This window comes from Quercus robur, chromosome 11, assembly GCF_932294415.1.
Source record: "Quercus robur chromosome 11, dhQueRobu3.1, whole genome shotgun sequence".
NCBI classification, from domain to species: Eukaryota; Viridiplantae; Streptophyta; class Magnoliopsida; order Fagales; family Fagaceae; genus Quercus; species Quercus robur.
This window is the reverse complement of record NC_065544.1, coordinates 42,129,303-42,151,408: the sequence shown is the minus strand read 5'-3', so window position 1 is coordinate 42,151,408 and position 22,106 is coordinate 42,129,303. Positions and strand designations below refer to the sequence as shown.

The 22,106-nt window shown below is 32.7% G+C and overlaps 1 protein-coding gene and 1 long non-coding RNA gene across 3 annotated transcripts; both read right to left on the bottom strand.

Moving 5' to 3' along the window:
• Positions 1 to 2,938: 2,938 nt before the first annotated feature.
• LOC126707017 (uncharacterized) lies at positions 2,939 to 5,567 on the bottom strand. Its single transcript, XR_007648786.1, has 2 exons — positions 5,270 to 5,567; positions 2,939 to 4,292 (listed from the first exon to the last, which is right to left on the bottom strand). It is a non-coding gene; the product is annotated as an uncharacterized LOC126707017 (long non-coding RNA).
• Positions 5,568 to 15,066: 9,499 nt separating this feature from the next.
• LOC126706141 (uncharacterized) lies at positions 15,067 to 21,507 on the bottom strand. 2 transcript variants are annotated; one of them, XR_007648523.1, is made up of 8 exons: positions 21,389 to 21,507; positions 21,122 to 21,287; positions 20,951 to 21,009; positions 19,659 to 19,777; positions 18,547 to 18,781; positions 17,567 to 17,667; positions 16,712 to 16,835; positions 15,067 to 15,331 (listed from the first exon to the last, which is right to left on the bottom strand). XR_007648523.1 is itself a non-coding variant. In XM_050405442.1 (7 exons), the coding sequence occupies exons 1-7, from the start codon at positions 21,446 to 21,448 to the stop codon at positions 15,252 to 15,254; spliced, it is 843 nt and encodes a 280-aa protein (XP_050261399.1). In that variant the 5' UTR covers positions 21,449 to 21,507; the 3' UTR covers positions 15,067 to 15,251. The 2 variants fall into 2 exon arrangements, 1 of the variants encoding a protein (XP_050261399.1); XM_050405442.1 differs by lacking the exon at positions 17,567 to 17,667.
• Between the last annotated feature and the right edge of the window lie 599 nt (positions 21,508 to 22,106).

The following is a 22,106-nucleotide window of genomic DNA, read 5'->3' as shown; positions in this document are numbered from 1 at the left end:
AAAATTTTCATACTTGATTTGTGATGCTCCAATTTGATTGATTGTGTGATGTGTGATGAGTTCCACATCAGGTATTTACTAGGTTGAACTGGACTTTATTAACAATTATAAGAAGCCTCAATTGCGACTAGTCCTTTTGAGGTATAGCGCAGATGTGGCTAGCGCTTTTCCTTGAGTCGTTATATATGGTATCAAAGTCGACCCGGTAACCCCATGTAGGCTCAGAGACACTACCCCACAAAATGAGTTCTAATGAGGACGTTAGGGATTTAAGTGGGAGAGATTGTGATGCCCCAATTTGATTGATTGTATGATGTGTGTGGGTGTGTGATGAGTACCACATCAGGTATTTACTGGGTTGAACTGGGCTTTATTAACAACTATAAGGAGTTTCAATTGCGACTAGTCCTTTTGAGGTATAACGCAGATGTGGCTAGCGCTCAACTACAAGGAGTCTCAATTGCGATAAGTCCTTTTGAGATATAACGCAAATGTGACTAGCGTTTTTCCTTGAGTCGTTATACGATTGATGTGGTAAATTTTTAGTAGTAGATAAAAAATGATGTTAATGATGGGTCTAGATAAAAACTAATATAAACTTGTGATCAACTTAACTATTGTAGAAAAATATTGTGAAATTTTTTGTATTTATAGCCTTTCTCCATTGGTTATCATGAATCTATGGCACTTCGTGCTTAATTGTCAACCAAAGAGTAGTCGCCAAAAGTTACTTTGGATAACCTTGTAAAACTATTTAAAAGAGGCGCGTTTGAGTTACGTAATACAATTTTTTACGTAATACAATTTTTTATTGAATTCATTATTCAAACATTGACATTAGCGATCAATAAAACATTTTTCTTCATTTTTTGTTGAGACGTTAACACTAGTGATTAATCTAATACTACAAATTGTTCTGCACTTAGTCTCAGCCCAAAAAAAAAAAAAAAAAAAAAAATGTTATTAGTATATTTTTAGTACTGGTCAAAAAGATTCTTTTTTTTTTTTAAATGATTAGTCGAATAATCACGTGTACATCTTAGTTTAAATATTGGGTCCGTTTGGATTAAGCTTATTTTTGCTGAAAATGAAAACTGAAACTAAAAACACTGTAGCAAAATAATTTTTAAATGTGTGAATAGTGCTGTGGGACCCATTTTTAATGAAAAAGTTGTTGAAAAGTGGAATTTGTGGGTCCGTGAACAGTGCATGAATGCACTGTTCACTGTGCAAAAGTCAACAAATGCGGGCTGAACCAAAAAAAAAAAAAAGAGAAAACCGCAGAACAAAAACGCAGACGCCAGGAAACTTTGAATCCAAACGGGCACATTGATACAACCAGTAATAAAATATGCATAGCCACCACCTACTAATTAGGATTTCTATGCATATAGGAGATGCTCCAGACATCCTTGCTTCTACGTAGGTTGACATTGACAAATTCGTCTAATTGAACACACTTAAAAGGAGGACCGCAAGCCATGGCTTGATGGAAATCATCAAACAGAAAGTATCAGCATCAAGAAATTTCTTGGAGTTTGTAGTGAAAAAAATAGTCCAACGTTCGTTTCTTCATTCATATATATAATATAGTTGGGTTTAAGTTACATTTGGTATAACTTTAAACAATATTACACCATACAATATTTTTTAATTTGATGTAAATTTTGAAAAATCTACTGTTAGATTATATTATCTTCATATATTCTCCATATTTGCAAAATTTCAAGGTAATCAAAGATTATAACCATGTCATCAATCAATTTTTTAAATTCAAGTTTGTAGTTTAAAATAATGCATAAAATATGAGTTTATGGATCAAATGGTAAATAATATCCAATTAACATGAAAATTGACATGATTGTTAAGAACATATAATTCAACAGTGAGATTTTTAAATTATGAATTCTATAACAAGTTATTGGGTGGTGTAACATTACTTAGAGTTACACTAGAAGTAACTTGAACCAAACTCATATATATATATGAGTGTTATGCTTTGCCCTTGGATCAGTGTTCTAAGTTCTAACTTCTAATTATCAAACAATAAACGTGCTTCTAAGAAAATGAACATTAAGGCACCATTTCGGTAAATCAAAAGTGAAAAAAAATAAAATAAAATAAAAATTCATGTGCCATGACCACGTGACAGCTCCGAGTCCACAGACGACTTCTTTTGTGAATTCTCAACTAGTACAAGCACTCCCTCTTGTTTATCTTTAAGCTCTTGAAACAGCAACTGAATTGATCACCAAGCTCTCGACATCAATCTTGAGATTGGAAACCCTAATGTATGTGAAGGCAAACACCTCTAGATCTCATAAAAAATTCACACACATAGCATGAAGAGCAACACTAAAACGTGGCTAGGGTTTTCCCTTTTATACTTAAGACAAAACATAAGACCCTACACGTCAAACGGGCTTAGTAATTCTGCAGAAAAAACATTCTGCATGACTTTCAATCAATCGAGTTTAATTCTCGATCGATCGAGCCAGGCAGATTTACATAGTAAATCCTACAATAACTCGATTCTAACTTTACATAAAAGCACATACTTTGAGCAAGTCTAAACAAGTTTAATCAAGACTAAAACGTTTTGATCATGGTTTGCTAACATTACAAAATGAAGTTCTAATATATTAGTTCCTAATTCCTTAGAACCTAACAAACTCCCCCTTTGGCAATCCATGACAAAATACAAACTAAACACAGTGCCCAAAGTTACATAAAAAAGCTCATTACAAAAATATTACCCAAGACAACAAATTCAACCTGACTACCATCTATCAGTTGCAAGTTTAGACAGTAGCATGACTAAATCAACCTGTATATTCCTGTAACACTTAACAAACACATAAACGCATGTGTGGAAAATACAAGTAAAATAAAGTAACTTCTTGATTTCACATAACATAACAAATAAAGACATATATCATGAATAACCTCATAAATATAAATCAATAAACAATGTGAAACAAGAAACATATATCATCAATGTATCTCCCCCTATCATGGACAACCCAATCAAAAACAAAGAATACATCATGAGCCAAAAATGTAAATATAGAATGAAACACCTAGATACAATCTAAAAGCTCCATAGCTCCAAAACATCAAAAATCTCCCCCTAACTACAAAAACTCATCTACATATGTACTCCCCCTTTTTTCTAATTAATTGCCAAAGGGCAATCACTCATCATCAAAAAGAGGTGGTGGAGGCGACCATCTCAAATGCTCCAAATCTGCTCGCAAGGCACGAAACTCATCAAGCATGTCCACCAAAAGCTGACCATGAGCCACTTGAACGGTCATGATAGTCTACAACATACGTCGAATGTCTGAATCATTCAAGGTAGAAGGTGGAGGAACAGTAACAGCAGCAAGATCAACAGACTACTCAGCCGTAGTATCACCTGTAAAAGAGGGAGGAGGAGGTGTGATACCAGAAGACTCAACCCTAGGGCATTTAGAGCTTGCTCTCATCTAAGCAACCCTCTACCTAAAAAAGGTGGCATCGATAGGGGCAATGATATGAACAAGCTCAGACGCAGGAAACTCATCTAATCCTAGATGCAAAAGAATCCAATGAATAAAAATGAGAAAGAAAAGAGCATGAGCAGTAGAACTACTCCTATGAACTTCAATCAAAGAATGAATAAAAAGATGAGAAAAGCTTATAGGAGCATCAGAAATAAAGGCATACAAAAACGCACATCTCTCCAAAGGAATGGTGTGCAGATGAGAGATAGGCTAGATGGAATGGCAAGAAATCTGAAAGAAAAGATAATGAATCTTAGCTAGCTCGTGAGAGGTGATCCGAGGATCGAAACCCTACTAGATAGTAGTACCAGTAATAAATGACATAATGTCATCAAGGGGCGGAAACTCATCGTAAGGATAAACAAGATGCTGGACCAATGGCACCCCAAGAGCAGCAGCCACTACTGAAGGAGTAATAGTGTACTCATCACCCCGTATCCAACTTCTCACAAGAGTGTTGGAATCATAGGAGTGGACAGAGAGGTTCGAATAGAACTCTCTGATCAAGGTAGCCAGAAGAGGATGATCAACATCCAACAAGGGTAACTAGTCCCGACGATCAAAGTTTCTCCTAATCTCACCATCTAGTTCATCTAACAGAACCTTTCTCTCAGCCCAAATGTTCCTACGAAGGTTCAGCTTCTCATAAGCTTCCTAGTTTTTCTCACTCAAAACCTCTCACTATCAAAGGTGGAGGAAGAAGTAGAGGTGGATTTCCTATTAGCTCTAGTCTTCCTAGACATGATGCTAAAGAGCAGAAGAACAAACACAGAAGAGAAGGAAAAAAAGCAAAAAAACCAAGGGCAGACTGCAAGTTAGCATAGAACAATATAGAAAAAACAATCCTATATGATGCATGAATAATATCAACATATGATGCATGCTCTAATGCAGTGAGAATAAGTTCAACTTTACTCCAAAATCACAAAATTGGCTTGAGCATAGAGTTTATATCAAAAACCTCAAAATTTGAAAAACCCATTTTCACAAAACCCAACAAATTGATCAGTTGACCATTACACAAGAGAGATAACACATTATAATGATCATAGGAATCAATCTAACAAGCCAATTTCATCAAATTAAGCACAATTGAACAAAATCCCCAATTTGGGTAGTTTCAAGCCTTAGAATTTCCAATTTTTCACAAAACACCAAATTGATCAAATTTGAACACAAAGATCACTTTTATAGTGTCCCACAACGAAAACCCATTGATCAATTTCCAAAGAAGAGGCTTAGAGCATCTCCAACAACTAATGTAAAGCCAAATTTGGACCACCAAACAGCACTGTTCATGCTCCAGCCGATTCTCCAAACATCCAAATTCTCCAAATTTATTTTTGAAGTTGCTACAGTAATTCTCTTAATTTAGAGAACACTGTAGCAACTCCAAACCTATTTTTCTGCTTAAAATATTATCTCAATTACTATTATATCAATTCTTTCTCTCTCCTCCGGATTTTTTTTTTCTCTCATTCTCTCCGTTTCTCACAGAATCCAAATACAAAACACAAAACAAAATCCAATTCTTAAAATAAAATTGAATCAGAACAAGCAAATATGGAAAAAAAAAATTCATAACAATTCTTCCTCTCAAACATCACTAAAAACTCAAGCATAATCAAAATACAACTCAAAAATATAATCTTAAAATTAATCAAACCATAACAATAAAAGCTAAAAAAAAAAAAAAAGAAAAAAAAAAGACACAAGCTATCTACCATCTGGGCTGTGTTGGGAGGAAGACGAGCGGCAGCGGCAGAGGACGACGAGCGGCGGCGGCAGAGCGGAGCCATCTAACCCATCTGTTCTTTCTCTCTTTACCTATTTCTCTGATTCTTATTACAATGAAAAAAAAAAGTTGAGAAAGAGAACCGGAGAAAGAAGATGAAAAAAAAAAGTTGAGAAAGAGAACTAGAGAAAGAAAGAAAGCCAGAGGGAGGTTCTGGAAAGTGGAAAGTAGAGAAAACAAAAAGGGAGGGGATGGGATATATGGGTATACATGTGTGGTGGAGAAAAATCAAGAGAAAAAAAAAAAAAAAAAAAAAAGAGAGAAACGTATGGATGATAGAATAGAAAGAAAGAAATGAAAAATAATATAAAAAAAAGAAATGATAATTTAGAAATTCTACCATAATATTTTCACAATAAATTTTAAATAATATATTGTTATTAGCTAATATTGGTAAGTAAAAATATAATTTCAACAGTGGGTTTAAATTAGAGCTAGTAACAATTTTTCACATAAGATTTTGATGTGATTCTTATGAAAGTATTGTGAAAAATGTTGTGAATATAACACTTTCCATTGAAAAATATAATTGTTGGGAATGAATATAGAAAGAATAAATGATGATAAAAAAAATAAAGAAATAATGAAGAAATAATATTTAAATGAAATAGAGAATGGAATAGAGAATCTGTTGGAAAGTGTATTTGAAAAAGAGGGTAGGTAAAAGTTAAACGTCACTGTTCATTCTCCAAACAGTACAAAAATTTGGAGAAGCTGCTGAAGATGCTCTTAAATTATCAGAAATCCCAAATTTGCATAGGTTCGAAAATTACCCAACAATGCATGAATTAATGCATGAAAACTAAAAATAAATGAAAAAGGAAGGGCAATAAGGTCTTACCGGCCTTGGAAGAGAAAAACCTTGCAAAAATTTCGAAGGAAAGCGACACAAAATTGCTTTGACTCCTTGATCGATCAAAGAGAGAGAGAAAAGCTTTTGAAACTTCTTAAATAGTGAATGAACATGTGAGAAACAAAAGTTTTAAAAAAACTCTTTATTCAATTTTCGATTAATCGAAAATTAGGTTTGATCGATCGAAAATTCCTTCGATTATTCCAGAACCAATCAAGCAGCGATTGAAATGGTCAGGTTCAAACCAAAATTTTAATCGCATTTTCGATCGGTCGAAAAATAGGTTCAATCAATCGAAATCTAGAAAACACAATTTTTTGAAAAACAAAGCAATTTTCTGCAAAAACTCATCAAAGCATTGAATTTTATGAATAAAATGCATGAATATGAGATGAAATGATCTTAAAAAATAACTTGTATTGAACCTAGATTTCCCAAAAATAAGGTTTTCAATCAATTATCCTTAAATTCTCAGACAGCAAACATGTTTTGCATAAAACTCAAGGAATTTTCAAGCTTGGTTGGCCAAACCAAAATTACATACAATAACATGTATAAAGTTTAGCAAAGAGTAACTTGTGTAGTGTGTGCAACTAGCAAAAACTTGAGATACATGTGAAGTGATATGTAAATAGAAATTAATCGCAATTTCTACAAAATTTATCACATAAATTTGAGAGAGACTATCACCTAGAGAGTTACATCATATAACTCTCACATCTCCTAAAATAAAAACTTGCAATTATGTAAGTTTCTTGATTTTGCCTCATAATATACACACCAATTTTATTTGACTAGAAACTTATTAAAATAGCTAGGATAATGTACACATCAATTTTATTAGATTGTGAAGTTATTAAAGCCCAATAATGTACACACCAATTTTAGCATTTAAAGTGAGGCTACACCTTATGTTCTTTTTGTGCATATGCTACACTTTCTCAAGCACAAAATCTTACGATATGCATTAAGGTGTTCATGATTGGCTAGTAAACAGTGGTGAGATGGTTATTTATGCCTTTCTCAATAAGTTCAAGTCCGACAATCAAAGATATGTGACTTCAAAATCAAGATCATGTGATCAAAAACTATAAACATCTTTCCCACACAATATGCACTACAAAGTTTCAACTAGTAAAGTGCAGTAAATAAGCTCATCCAAGATAAACAAAGTACAGAAACATGTTATGTAAAAATAAATTGGTCAACCTTGATTTCAAATTCAAGAAAATAATGCAAAACACATTTTGCTTCCTTTTTCCCCTTTTTTGTATTTTTTTATTTTTTATTTTTGAAAAGAAATAACAAAAACAACCTAGAATGAGATGCATGAATGTTATGGAATGCAAATCTTAGAAAAGCAAAGAAAACAAAAGCAACAAAGAAGAATGGTCACAAAGAGTAGAGTGAGGAAGTACAAGAACCATGTCAGAAAAACTCACTTAGATTGAGCCTTTTGCATCCAAAACTTTTTAAATGCACCTCGAGCATTAGAGTTCTTATTCACACTAGAATGATTACCAATTCCAGAATTGGAATAAAGGTTTAGAGCCTTTACCAATTCACCAATAAGTACCATAGGATCTTGTGCTTCAGGCACAAGCACTTTTGGCTTATTTGCTCGCTTAGCAATTTGTAACTTGAAACAGTTTGGATGAATGTGCCTAGACTTTCCACAAAAATAACAAACCCATATAGGTCTATCATGCAACTTGCCTTTAGGAGGATTAGGAGTCTTAGGTTTAAATTCTTGAAGATCAACCCTAATTTTCCTAAGAGGTGTAATTTCTACGGGTTTGACAACCTTACTAATAGGGGGTTTAGAAGAAAGAACAAAGTTTGTGGAATGTGGTTCAAGCACTGAGATGCTTTCTACAAAACCTAGACCAGTTTTGTCTATGGGAGACTTTTGAACACTTAGCATGTGATCAAGTTTGGAGCTTGCAAACCTATTAGTTTGCTCTCTAGCAACAGAGAATTCAAGTTCCAAATTCTTAACTTTATCAAGTAAAAGCATGTTCTCAGTTTTCACATTATTCAACAATTCATTAGCATCAAACAGTTTCACAGGCAAATTTTTCTTATCAAGTTCAAAAGATGCAATTTTCTTTAAGCCTAACTCAACACTCATAGCATCCTTTGCAGCAACTTTGCAAAATTTATTATAGGCTTCTTGTAAATCTGCATCCTCAGAGAGTTCCCCATCAGAAGGGTTCTCTTCAACATAAACATTTTCATCAACTACAGCAATAGCTATGAAAGTAATGAAGTTTCCATCCTCATCACTACCAGATTCATTGTCAGAAACTTCATCATCACTAAGGGTTACAGTTATAGCCTTACCCTTAGACTTTAAGAATGTTGGACGTTCTGATTTCATATGACCATACTCTTAACACCCAAAACATTGTTGACTCATAGAATTATTAGAAGGTTGACCTATTTTCTCTTTAGGTTTTTCAGTGTTCACCTTAGTGGGATCATTCCTCCTAAAATTTCTAGGTTCAACATTGTTTTTACCTCTTGCCCTTCTGTTATTGTTCCTAAGAAAGTTTCTAAAGTTCTTGGCAAGATAGGCAATCTCTGTAGCAGAGAGCTCATCATCAAATCCATTCACATCAACATTATCAACAGACTTAAGAGCCATTGATTTGGATTTGCTTGTCTTAGGTAGGTCCAACTCATAGAATTGAAGAGATTTTACAAGTTCATCAACAGGGATGGAGTCCACATCCTTGCTTTCAGTGATGGCAGTCACTTTGGGTCTAAAATCCTCAATCAAAGATTTAAGAATTTTCCTAACAATTTTAGGTTGACATAGATTTCACTCAAATTATATGCAGAATTAACAATATCATTAAGTTTAGCATAGAATTCATCAAAACTTTCATCATCAAACATCTTAATGCTTTCAAATTTAGTTGTTAACTGCTGCAACTTATTGATTTTAACTATCTTTGTGCCTTCATGCACAGTTTGGAGGACATTCCAAGCAGTATGAGCAATCTCAACATTAGAGGTTCTCTTAAATTCCTTCATAGAAACAGCATTAAAAATAGCATTCATACTTTTGCTATTAAAAGCAGCTACTTCTTTCTGAGAAGTTAGCCACTCACTCATAGGAGTAGTGGGCTTCTCCCATCCATACTCAACGGAGTTCCAGACTCTCTCATCAATGGATTTCAGGAATGCTTTCATCCTTACTTTCCTATAAGCATAATTATTCTCATCAAAGTGAGGTGGAATAATAAGAGAGTGTCTGTGTTCCATGACAACAGGGGTCAAGGATCAGCTCCTAAATCAAAAGATCTACAACAAGAGAGCAACCTGCTCTGATACCACTTGTTTATTTTTAGACCCCTTAAACACAACTAGATTAACCTAGTTATTTAGCCAAGTGATTAACTTAGGTAAATTATGCAGATCTAGGTTAACACATATAAGTCATATCATTGACAAGCATGGAAAATAAAGAACATAACGATATGATAACCTAGAAAAACCAAACTGGTAAAAAACCTGGGGATGATTTAACCTAACTATCTTCAAGTTAAAACGAATCCACTATGAAAGAATTGAAATTTACACAATAGCGACTTAGACCACTAACATCCTATTGCTACCTCAAATAGGAAACTTACTACCCCAACCACGTGATAGCTTTGAGTCCACGGACTACTTCTTTCTTGGATTCCCAGCTAGTACAACCCGCTTGTGTATCTTTAAGCTCTTAAAACAGCAATTGAATTGATCACCAAGCTCTCGACATCAATCTTGAGATTGGAAACCCTAAGTATATGTGAAGGCAAACACCTCTAGACTTCACAAAAGATTCACACACACAGCATAAAGAGCAACACTAAAACGTAGCTAGGGTTTTCCCTTTTATACTTAAGGCAAAACATAAAACCCTACACATCAAACGGGCTTGGGTTGAGTTATAAATTCTGCAAAAAAAACATTCTACATGACTTTCGATCAATCTAGTCTAATTCTCAATTGATCGAGCCAGGCAGATTTACACATTAAATCCTTCAGTAACTCGATTCCAACTTTACATAAAAGCAGATACTTTGAGCAAGTCTAAACAAGTCCAATCAAGACTAAAACGTTTTGATCATGGTTTGCCAACATTACAAAATGAAGTTCTAATACATTAGCTCCTAATTCCTTAGAACCTAACAGCATCAACTAAGCGGCAACAAAAGATCAAAAGCACCCAATAATGCTTTTTATGCAAGGGATTTACCGTATAATTTTCCTCCCAATTTCCACTTTTGTAGTCCATTTAAAGAATTGAACTTTTATACCTAGCTTGTTACTTCTGCTCAAATTAATGGGAATGTGCATATGTTAGTTTAGATTGGTTTTGAAGGATTTTTCAAAACAAACCGACTACCAACCCAAGCCAATCTATAGATGCTAAAAGGATCAATCCAAACCAACCTAATTCAAGCCAAAGGTTGCAGTTTTTAGGATTGCAATGAATTGATTTGTTTATGAAAAATTTAGGTTCAACTTGGGAAAAAAATTGTTTTAATTATTTAATAAACAAGTCAAATTCAAGCATAAGTTTAAGTTCAACTGTATGAGCCAAGTTCAAACAATATAATGTGTTTATGAATAATCTCATGAGCATTATGGTCAATTTAGGTATATATAATATTATACACACACATAAATATAATTTACATAGATGGAATATTATATTGTATAAAATTTGTAAATAAGTTCATAATATATCAAATTATTAATTGTAATTTATTGAAAATATAAATTTTGTATTTCATAGTAAAAATTATATAAACTTTTAACAACATAAGGTTAGTAAATCAAATTGATATTTATTTTTAAATGAAAATCATTTTATGTAATTAATTAAACAATGTTAGGTTCTAAAGATTTATGTTTAAATGTTTAGAATCATGTTTTTAGTGTGTTGGCAAACTGAGAACAAACATATCTAGTCTAGATCTTTAGGCAGTGCTTAAAAGTGGCCGTTTCAAGGTTCAAGTCCTGCTGATTACTGAAAAAGGAAGTGTGGTTCTACCTTGCTCGACCACTCAAGAATTAGGCTCTACCGATCGAAAATCGTAGGTCCAATTTTTCTACAAAATTTTTAAACAGGCCCAAGCCCGCAAAAACATTTAGGGTTTCATCTAAACTTCTCCACATATAAAAGGGAAACCCTAGCTATTTTTTTCAAACTTTTGGAAGACTTGTGTATTACTCTTTGTGAGATTTGAGAGGTTTTGTACCTTCTAATTACACAAAAATCTACCGAAGCAAAATCTACAATCAAGCATAGGTAGAACATAGTTACTGCATCAAGATCATTACTGATGGTGATCTGAAACCTTTGAGTGGGATCTCAAAGTCACAAGTAAGGCAGCTTGTGTTGGTGTAAATCCAAGAATAAAAGAAGTCCGTGGATTCGGATCTTGTACGTGGTCGTGTCAATAAGTTACTACTAGAAGTAGCAATAGATTTAGGGTTAAATCTGATTGTAAAAATTTTAATTCTCTTATAATGGATTTGTTTTACCTTGAGAATAGTTAAATCAAATCCTCTCCAAATTTTTACCTTGAAACGGTTCGTTTTATCGGTTTTCCTGGCTCATCATATCGTGGTATTATTTACTTTTCCACTATTTTGCATGATATGATTTATTTATGTTTAACCTAGATCTGAATAATTAATCTAAGTAATCACTTGGTTATTATAATAGGTTAAACAATCTAGTTTAAGGGATCTAAACGAACAAACAAACGATATAATTTCAATTATAATTTAGTTATTAATTTTTAGTATAAATTTGTAAAGGACTAAAAGATCTTAATCATAATGTTTATTAAATAGGGAAAAAATAATTAAGTAGCTTGCAAACAAGTTCAAGTTTGTTCAACAAGAATATGAATAAACTTGTGCATTTAATCCAATTTGGTGATGAGCTTAAGCTTGATTTGTGTTTGAAATAAAATTATGTGAACATTAAAAGGGATGGTTAGTCCAAGATGCGGAACAATAAAATTCCATAATTATAGGATGATTATATAATAATAAAAAATCTTAAACTCTCTAATACTTAGCTTGACTTGACTTATTTATAACCCTAGCTGGTAGCATTGATTGATTTGAAATTTTTTTGTCAAGCTCATTAAGTTATTTATCTCTACCTTCTCAAAAAAAAAAAAAAAAAAAAAAAAAAAGAGTTATTTATCTCTAATTACATTTATGCTCAAATATCCAACGAAGAAACTTAATATTACATATTTTTTAATACTCAACTTAACTTGAGTCACTTGACTCATTTCTAACTCTACTTGTTTTGGATAAGTTGATTTGAACCATTTTTGTCAAGCTCATTAAGTTATTTATTTCCAATAATATTTACATACTTTTAGCATTTCCATTCAATAACACAACTTAATATTACATATTTTTACATCCAAACGCCTACACTTATATTTCAATCATTTTTAGGAACACATTATATTAAGCCTTATAGTTCATGGGGTGTAACAAATTCAACCCTATAATGTAATAAAGTTATAAAAATTAACAAATTAAACCTTATAATTTTAAAAGTAACAAATTAAAAGCCTTCATATTTCAAAAAGTAAATTTTTTTTTTTTTGAATAATTTGATAGTTACAATGGGAGAAAGAGAATTTGAATCCTTAACATCTTTGTCGAAATATTCATGGTTTTAAAAATCAGAATTAAAGAACTGTAAAAGGAATTGGTTCTTGATTTTTTGCTGATTTTTCCTATTTTTACTTGTCCGAATCTTGGTTCATCCAATTGAACTAGCCAATTCAATCTAGTTTTTAAAACAGTGGAAATACTAGTAGATGCCAATTGAACTATAAGACTTTTCGAACTTATACCCAAACACAATCTACTTAAATGACTTGAGATTGAATTTGATACTTTTACTATAGGGTTTAATTTGTTATGTTTAAAACTTCAAGGTTTAATTTGTTTTTAAAAAAACTATAAGGGTCCATTTGTTTGAGTAGATTTTAGGGAGGATGAAAAAAAAAAGGTGAAGAGAAAATGGTTTTTATGAGTATTTGATTGGAGAGTAGAGAGAATGGAAAATTTGGTGAGGTCTAAATTTTTTATCTCTGGGCCCACTAAAGTATTTTTTTACCCCCCCCCCCCCCCCCAAAAAAAAAAAAAAGGCTTTGTTTTGGATACCATTGTGCCTCCACGTTACTTTTTTGAATTTTTTTTTTTTTTTTTTTTAATTCTCTTCTTATCAATTTGCCTTTTATTTTGTGTTGATCATTTTTTTTTTTTTTTTTTACTGGGCGTGATACATGCTTCCCTTTCTTTTCTTTTTCTTTTTTTTCTTTTTTTTTGTTTGGTTGGGTGTTTTTCCCTTCATCATTTTTTCCCCTTTCTTTTCTTGTTTAACTGGGTTTTGTTTTTGTTGTTGTTTATTTTGTACTGGGTATGATTTTTTTTTTTTTTGGTTGATTGTTTGCCATATTTTATTTTATTTTTAATTGGACATCATTTTTTAATATGGACATATGAGTAAATTTATATAAACTGTATTTTTTATTCTTACATTTTTCTTCTCAACCAAATAAAAAAGTTTTTCACCCCTCCAACCAAATACAAAGAATGAAAATTAAAATTCTTTCTATTCCATTTTCTATCCTCTCATTTTTCTACCCCTTCTCCATTTTCTATCCTCTCATTCAAACAGATTCTAAGGGTGTGTTTGTTTAGAGGTAAAACAGGGTAGATGAAAAATTTTGGAGAGAAAACAGGAAGGAAAACTTTTTTGAAGTGTGTTTGGTTGGGTATGAAGGAAGGAAAATAAATGGTGAGACCCAAACAATTTCTCTCCGGACCCACCAAAATGTTCTCTCTCTCAAATGGAGAGAAAACCAAGTAAAGATGGATTTTTTATTGATTAACAAAAATGCCCATGTAAACATGAGTTTTTTCAAGTTGCCTTTATTTTTTATTTTTTCTCTCTCCTGGGCATTAACGTTGCTTTCTTTTTTTTCTTTTGATTTTTTAGGCCTAGGCGTGCTTCTTTCTTCTTATGGGCAGTAACGTTGCCTCTAGTTGTGCTTTTTTTTTCTTTTTTTTTTTAACTAGACGTGATTTTTTTTTTTGAGACACGATTTTAATTTTTTTAATAAATTTGGGTAATTGCTCTCTTTTGTGGTTATTTGTCATTTTTTTTAATTGGGCATCATTCTTTAACAAGAGAATATGAGTAAATTTATTCAAACTTATTTTTTCACTCCCTCCGCTTTTTCATTTTCAACCAAACAAAAATGAGAGAAAATAAAATTTTTTCTATTCTCCCACTTTTTCATCACTCCACCATTTTCTATAATCCTACTTTTTCACCTCTCTAATCAAACCAACCCTAAAATTTAATTTACTTTCATTGAGAATGTGAGATTTCAATGAAAACCTAAAATATTAGATATGGTTGTGGCTTTTAGGTGAGAAAATTACTGAATGTTAGGTGAGAAAATGATTGAATGTGGGTTTCGTTACTTTCGTATATATAAATATTTTACTGAATGTGAGTATAACCATATGCATTCAATCATATATAAATATGCATTCAATCATGATTGAATGTTAGGTGAGAAAATGATTGAATGTTACTGAATGCATATATAAAACTAGACATATGTAATAAAAATATATCATGGAAAATATATAATCATTACGTAAAATCATAATGCAATGTCGTGTCGTCATTGTCTTCACTTTATAAAGCATAATGCATTAGTTTTCCTACTTTGTTGGTTAAAGAAACTCAACTTTCACACGCATGTTTGGAAAAAAAGGAAGACACACAGTAAAAGGAAAAGAAGTAATGCACCAGCATATGGAAAACGATATTCAAATCATTGATTCTATATTGACTAATCCATTGCTAAAAAATGGAACCTAACGTTTACATATGCAAGATACAATGGATGCACTGTTTGATTTTCGCACCCTTTGATGAAACAACAATGAGAATTCAAGGAGTACTCTTGTTCTTGCAGATCCAATCTCAGGTCAATACAGCCTAGAAGATAGACATATCTGGAGGTGGTCCATACACACTCTTCCACGAATATGGAATGAGCCATCCATTACCCTCATTGCCTAAACAAAGCCAATAGCACAAAGAGCACAAATTAGTATGATTGCTTGACTACCAAAGTCCATTTTCATATAATCTGGAAAAGTTTGTAATAACCACCCCCAGAAAAGGGTTTTTCTAAATAATCAAACTATCAAATAATTAATCTGGCACAAGATTACAAAATTCCCAATGATGAATGTCAAATTACATAGAAAATATCCATATGCCTGATTATTTAAGGCTCATCATCTAATTCAAACTTTTGGTCATAAAGTTACTGAGATAATAAAATTCAATATGGACTTACATAATCTAGGCATAAATTAATATCCATGAAAAATAAAAGAGTCAAATATAAGGAAATCATTTCTGGAGAACATTTGGTAAAACAATATAAAGGTAATATGTCAGAAACAACTTTGAGTATAATGCTGTTATAAATATTTCAAGATTGTCCATTTTGGGAATAGTGTAGTTGCCATTAGATTATTTGCATAGTGTTTATCAAAAGATATAATCATTAGTAACTTTTATGCTAAATGTGTAACAAAAAACTAAAAGCTAGCATATTTAGAAAAAAGGTTGAAATTTAGTTGTTGTTGTTGTTTTCCTTTTTTTCCAAAAAACAAGAATTCACCAGAAAAAAACTTGTACAAAATTTGGCTCCAAACATGTTTGAAACTATCTTTTTCAACCCCTTATGTGGCTAATTACAAGAGTATCCACGCGTATAATTTAAAGAGCACGACTCATTAATAAAGTCATGTAACTAAAATTACACAACACACATGGATGGGGTCTTCAATTGTCAGTGGGTTGAAAAAAGATTGTTCAAAACATGTTTGGAGCCAATTCTTTTTCAAAAAAAAATTGTATTCATACGAAACAAAAGCCTCAAAAAAGGAGTGAAAAACATAATAGGAATCATGCTCCAGCTTACAGATAAAATTTTGATGTGGAAAAGAATCTATGGTATATATTTGGGGAAAGAAGATTGTGTGCTAATCTTAAACTTCCATAAAACATGAAATTTGAATTGTCAGGCTATGCTATGCAAAAGTTTTCCTACCAAGTAACTGATTTAGGGGAAAAAACAAACTAAGAAAAAAAAAGGTTGGAAATATCAATGGTATTAATGGAGGTGGCAGATTAATTGCTCCTAATGGATAACAGCCCCAAGCTTCAAGTTGCTTTAGAGCAGGTGCTGGTTCTAACATCCCTAAGATACGGCCTACATTCTTACAACTGACAGTTACATAGAGAGCATCACAAAGACAAGTGACAACAAAGAAAGCTTAAAATGGGATTTCAAAAGTTTGACAATGGCCATAAGGCATATGAGGAAATTATTAGATTTTTAACTTTGATCAGACTGTCAATCACAGGTGGAGGAAACATACCGTGGAAATTACTGGGACTAAGACCCAGAAGTTTGCATGCTGCCTCAGCCAAATGGAAAGCATCCTGTATGTTGTCCCCTTCTGAGCAGTAGCATAATAAGCAGGTGACTTTTAAACCTTTGGCCTGATCAATAAACCAAAACCTTTGTATATCAAAATCACATTGGTCGGCAAAACCCATTGTAGTCAAAGGCAAGTGAGGCAAGGCGCCACTAAGGCGCCTTAAAGGCTCTAAGGCAAGGCACCTTTAGAGCCTAGGTGAGTAAGACAACTGCCTTAAGCCATGAAAAAGCTGCTAAGGCGAGAGCCTTAGGATTTTTTTTTTAATTAAATTTTTTTTTTTATAAAAATTTGTTGTGAAACCTACTATTAGATTATTAATTTAAAAAGGCATGTTAGGCTAGACTGGGTTGCAGTGTTAGGCTGTCATTCTTTCTCTTCTTTTCATGATTTATTTTCAGTTCATGGGTTTATTGACTTTTGTATTTTACGCTCTTGATTTGTTTCTTTTTCCCTGATGTATACTCCCTGTATACTCAGGTGACTCAATTCTTCTTTTTATAATATAATTTTTATTACTTATTAAAAATTTAACCATGTTATAAAACCTGTTGTTATTTAACTTAATTTACAAAGATTTGTTGTAAAACTTATTGTTATATAGAAGCTTGTTGTAAAACCTATTGTTAGAGTAACTAATAGAGCCTAAACGATGTTAATCCTATTTGAAATTATTTGATAGACCTAATTTCTTCATGCAATAGATTGAAAAACACTTCACTATAATATTTTAATATACTAGGTACGTATGATTTAAGTTCTATATGTATAATAAATATTTTAAGAATTTGGCACCTTGCTTTACTCGGGCTAGCGTCTTTTTGTCTCCTAACGCCTTGGGTAATACAAGGCCCTAGCACCTTAAGGTCGCCTTCACCTTTGAAAAAACCAGACAGCTGCTATACAGATTAACAATGTTTAATTTCTATTTTCTTTCATATGTATTTTCAGGAGAGGGAGAGGATGAAAGTGAATACGCTGCAATTTATGGACTATATCTTGCTGTATTAAGCATTTATATGTGTGTGTGAATAGGCTGCAATTTATGGACTATATTTTGCTGTATGACACATTTACATGTGAGTGTGTACAGAAGCTGTACAGATTAACAATATTTAGTTTTTATTTCTCATATCTACTGTGCAGGAGGCTGCCCCCCCGGGGGGAGAGAACTTATAGAGAGAGAGAGAGAGAGAGAGAGTGAATAGGCTGCAATTTAAGGACTATATCTGGCTGTATTACGCATCTGTGCATGTGTGTGCGCTTGGATGCCAGATGACAGCTTACAATGTAGAGAAGGTTTTTTTTCTTGCATTCTACAGGTTATATAATTAATATAATTAAGCATGAAATAAATTGGAATAAAAACTGGTGGTTGAAAAAGGTCTTGTTTCAGGTATAATATTCATACACACACACAGATGTAACCCAGATATCATGCCAGTCATAACCTATCCCCAGAAATATCATACAAGGAGTGTCCTTATAGAATATATGGTATGGTGAAGTAACTCCACATAAGAAGCTCAAAACTTGGAAACCAACAAAATAAAGCAAAAAAAAAACTAATAAAGTGATAAATAATTTGAAAGGGTCAATTATTAAAATAAGCCATAAAGTATCTAGCAGTTAAAAAATGTTTGGTGTCAATAAATGACCATAAAGCATAACATGCAAATCTCCTTCCCCCCACTCCCTATTTTTTCATTTTTACACGAAAAATATAATTTGAAAATTATGTTTAATTGTCATAATCATACTTGAACAAAAAATACCTTAAAACAAGAAAAAAGTGCAGCAAAGGGCAAGCTTGGGTAGTAATCTTCTTCTTCTAATTCATCTTCAAAAGGGTTGTCATCCTGCAAGGCATTTCCTTCAGCTAAAGTGCTGAGATATTTCCAACATCTCTGAGTAGGGTTGTATTCCTGCAGTCTTTTCCACCCAAGTTGCTCGCAGTAATCATCTGTTCCATCAGAATTGGTGCTAGACAAGTAGTATGTCTGCAAACCACTGATGTGATAAAGGATAAATCAAAATTGAAAAAATGGCATAGGCAACTGCAAACAGTGGGTCCAGATGGTTGCTTACGCAATTACCAAGACAACTGAGTTCAAACGTAAGTCAATCTTCTTGAAAGAATTGCTCATAATGTTTATTGAAGAGAAGAAAATTTCTTTTATGTGGGTTGTACTCATGTTTCAATGTCATGCTTCTTGATCAATTCTTAAATTATGAGAAACTATTTATTCAACATTCTCTCTCTTGCATGAACCGGTTTTTTTACTGGACAAGGTGATTTACAAAATCTTATGTACGAAAGTCAACTTTTAAAGGCCTTAATTAAATCAGAGACTTGCAGCAAAGCAGAAAGCCTGGAGTTCTGCTAAAATAAAGTGGCCCCACAATGAAAGAAAAGTGGTAGCTGCAAACACTTTTCAGGAAGAAGGTAAGGACTATAAGATGGTTGAGAGAGAGAGATAAAGTAAGAGGTGCTCATATTTTGTATGAACTGAACATTTTGCATATATTAACGGTTCAAGAGATAATGACTTCAGATCAACAGTCTTGCTAGTGTTTTTTTTTTAATAATAAGTTTTCTCCAAGGGGATGAGGAGGCCACTAGTATAGTTAGTTGAAATATGAGCCTGTTAAACTGGTTCTATGTGCCTATGTCAAAGCTAAAAATCCCATCCCTAGTACTTGCAACTTCAAAGAGTTAAAGGTTAGTTTCCTTGGCACATGGATGACCAAATCACAATTTTTCATCCAGTAGAGAAACCCATAGCTTACAAATATTACCATGAACTTAATAATATCATGATTATTAATTTCATACTGGTTTTACTTTTAAAAAAAAAAAAAAATTAGCATGATTATTGATTTGTACCTTGACATATCAATATTTCGACACCTCCCAAAATCTAAGCTAGAGAGCACAATGGCATGTTTCTTTCCAGTAGCAGCAGCAAAATCAGCCAAGTTTTTAGCAAATTCAACCATCTTCCCCTGTTTGAATGGATATTTAGTGCTTCAGAATTGAGAATTAGTAGTATCATAAAGGACATAGAAGCACCAAGAGCACATTCAAGTAAAAGCAACAAGGAAGAAGATAAAATTGTTTTCCACACAGAGTATACACATAAAAAGCAATCAAGATGACATTGTACAGGTAAAGCTAATATCAAGAGGCATTAGGTGGCCCCTAGATGCAAGAATTACTAATGAAGAAGTCTAACATAGTAGTCATAGCATCATCAACCCAACCACCAATAACCTTCCCACAGTTCTTGGTAGCTAACATTATGTAGGCAAAAGTTATCCTACAATTTGTAAACATCCAAGTAACAAAGCATTAATTGCTCATTAACTATTTTTAAAAGGCAAGCACTATGCCTAAAGAATTCAAATTGTTTAGTGTTGCCCAAAAAAAATTCCCTGAAATTTCTTGACCACCCAAAACTTTCACCATGTAGATTCCTAAGTAGGATAACCAACTCCTTTATATATATATATATATATATATATATATATCTATATACATTTTAACTAGGAAATGCCATTTAACCTAGAGGTCATTGGTCACCAACACCTGAATCTGAAACATGTCTTTTCCGCAGTCATCTTGTTCAAGAAACAATATTACACAAGGGTCTTTATGTAGAGTTTTAAAAAATTTGACAGCAGACCCAAACAATGAACACGACAATATATCAAAATGACATTGACTCACTAGCATGTAACAAGACTGTTTTACTCTTAGCAATAGGTATCAACATCAGCAAGAGGTCACTTTCTATTTTCTTTTTCTTTTTTATACATTTTAAGTGGGAGAGGGGGGATTCAAACCCTAAATGTCGTTAAAAACACCAGAAAATGCCATTTGATCTAAAGGTCATTGGCCAGTGACAGGAAAATTTCTCAAAGCAAAGAAACAAATTTGAAAACAAGAAACCTCAGTAGTATTAGTAATTACTAATTAGTATATTGGTGTTGGCTTACTAAAGTTGGGATCCCATTCTTATCACAATCTCATACAATCAATTATTGTCATTGTCACAACCATGCAACATTTCTCACAGCCATCATATCTAAAACATCCAATAAAAAACTTGTAACATCATCATAAACCTCAACATTTAAAGCATCAAAACATTTCAAAAAAGAAGCAAGAGTGACAACCTTAACAACCGGAGACCTTTGTTGGACGAGTGTCAGTGCATTAGAGGGGGAATCATAAGCTGAAACAAAACCCCAAAAAAAAAAAAAAAAACAATGTTACATAACAAGCAAGTAATAGGAACTTACTGGGTACTGAAAATTATATATATTTTTTAGTTTTAAAAAGCTGACCTTCAAGAGGAAGAGCTAGTTGGCCTTGAGGTTGAGGACCATAGGCATCGTTTCCTACACAAGGAAGAAGAAAAGGGTCATCGAAAAACCCAATTCTTTCTGCTCTTGTTGACGATACCATAAGATCCATTGCCAATTGCCCCACATTCCCAATCGATAAAGCTGGCTTTTTTAACATATTCAACCCAGCAAAATTTGTAAGTAAAACTTCAAAGAGTGTAAAACAAAATTCATGGTGACTAAAAATAAAAAGCATGTGTGTCTCACCAGAAGGAGAGTGGAGCACTGGTCATGAGGTTTCTTGCCTTCTTCAACAATAAATTCCATTTTTTTTTTCCTTTTTTTTATCAGAGCAAAAGCACTCACTCGCAGATTGGGGAATAGCACTTTATTAGTTTTAGGACTTGGAAAAGAAGCTATGGGCTTGGGCCTCAAGCAGGGTTAAAAAGATATGGGTCGAAGGGTTGTGTTGATTTTAAAGGATTGGGCTGAGCTTGGGCCTAATGGGCCTTGTGAGATTTCTTTCCCCCCCACCTTTTTTTTTTTTGGTGGAGAAAATGGCCTTATAGATGCACAAAATGGTGACAAGTTCACAACTTACAACTGTTGCTGAAAAACTTAATATAACTACGTATTTTGAAATTTAACGGTTTGATTTCATAGTCACTAGTTCTCAAGTCTCAACACATGCATTAAATTTCCTTTCGATCAAATGTTATTTATTATTCATGTTCGGTTTGTTTCAGCAATGATATTTTCTAAGAAATGAGTCATTTTTCAAAAAACTTTTTTTTAAATAAAATTATCTCATTTTCCTATATTTGGTAACAGCTTTAAATGAATTGAAAAACAATCTCTTAACTTTCATTATTTAGCTTGTTGTGAGATAGAATTATTTTCCAAAAAAAAAATATAGTAGAAAAAATATCTAAAACTAATCCATACTTTTTATATTGACTAAAGATAATTTTTCTTTAACTCATTT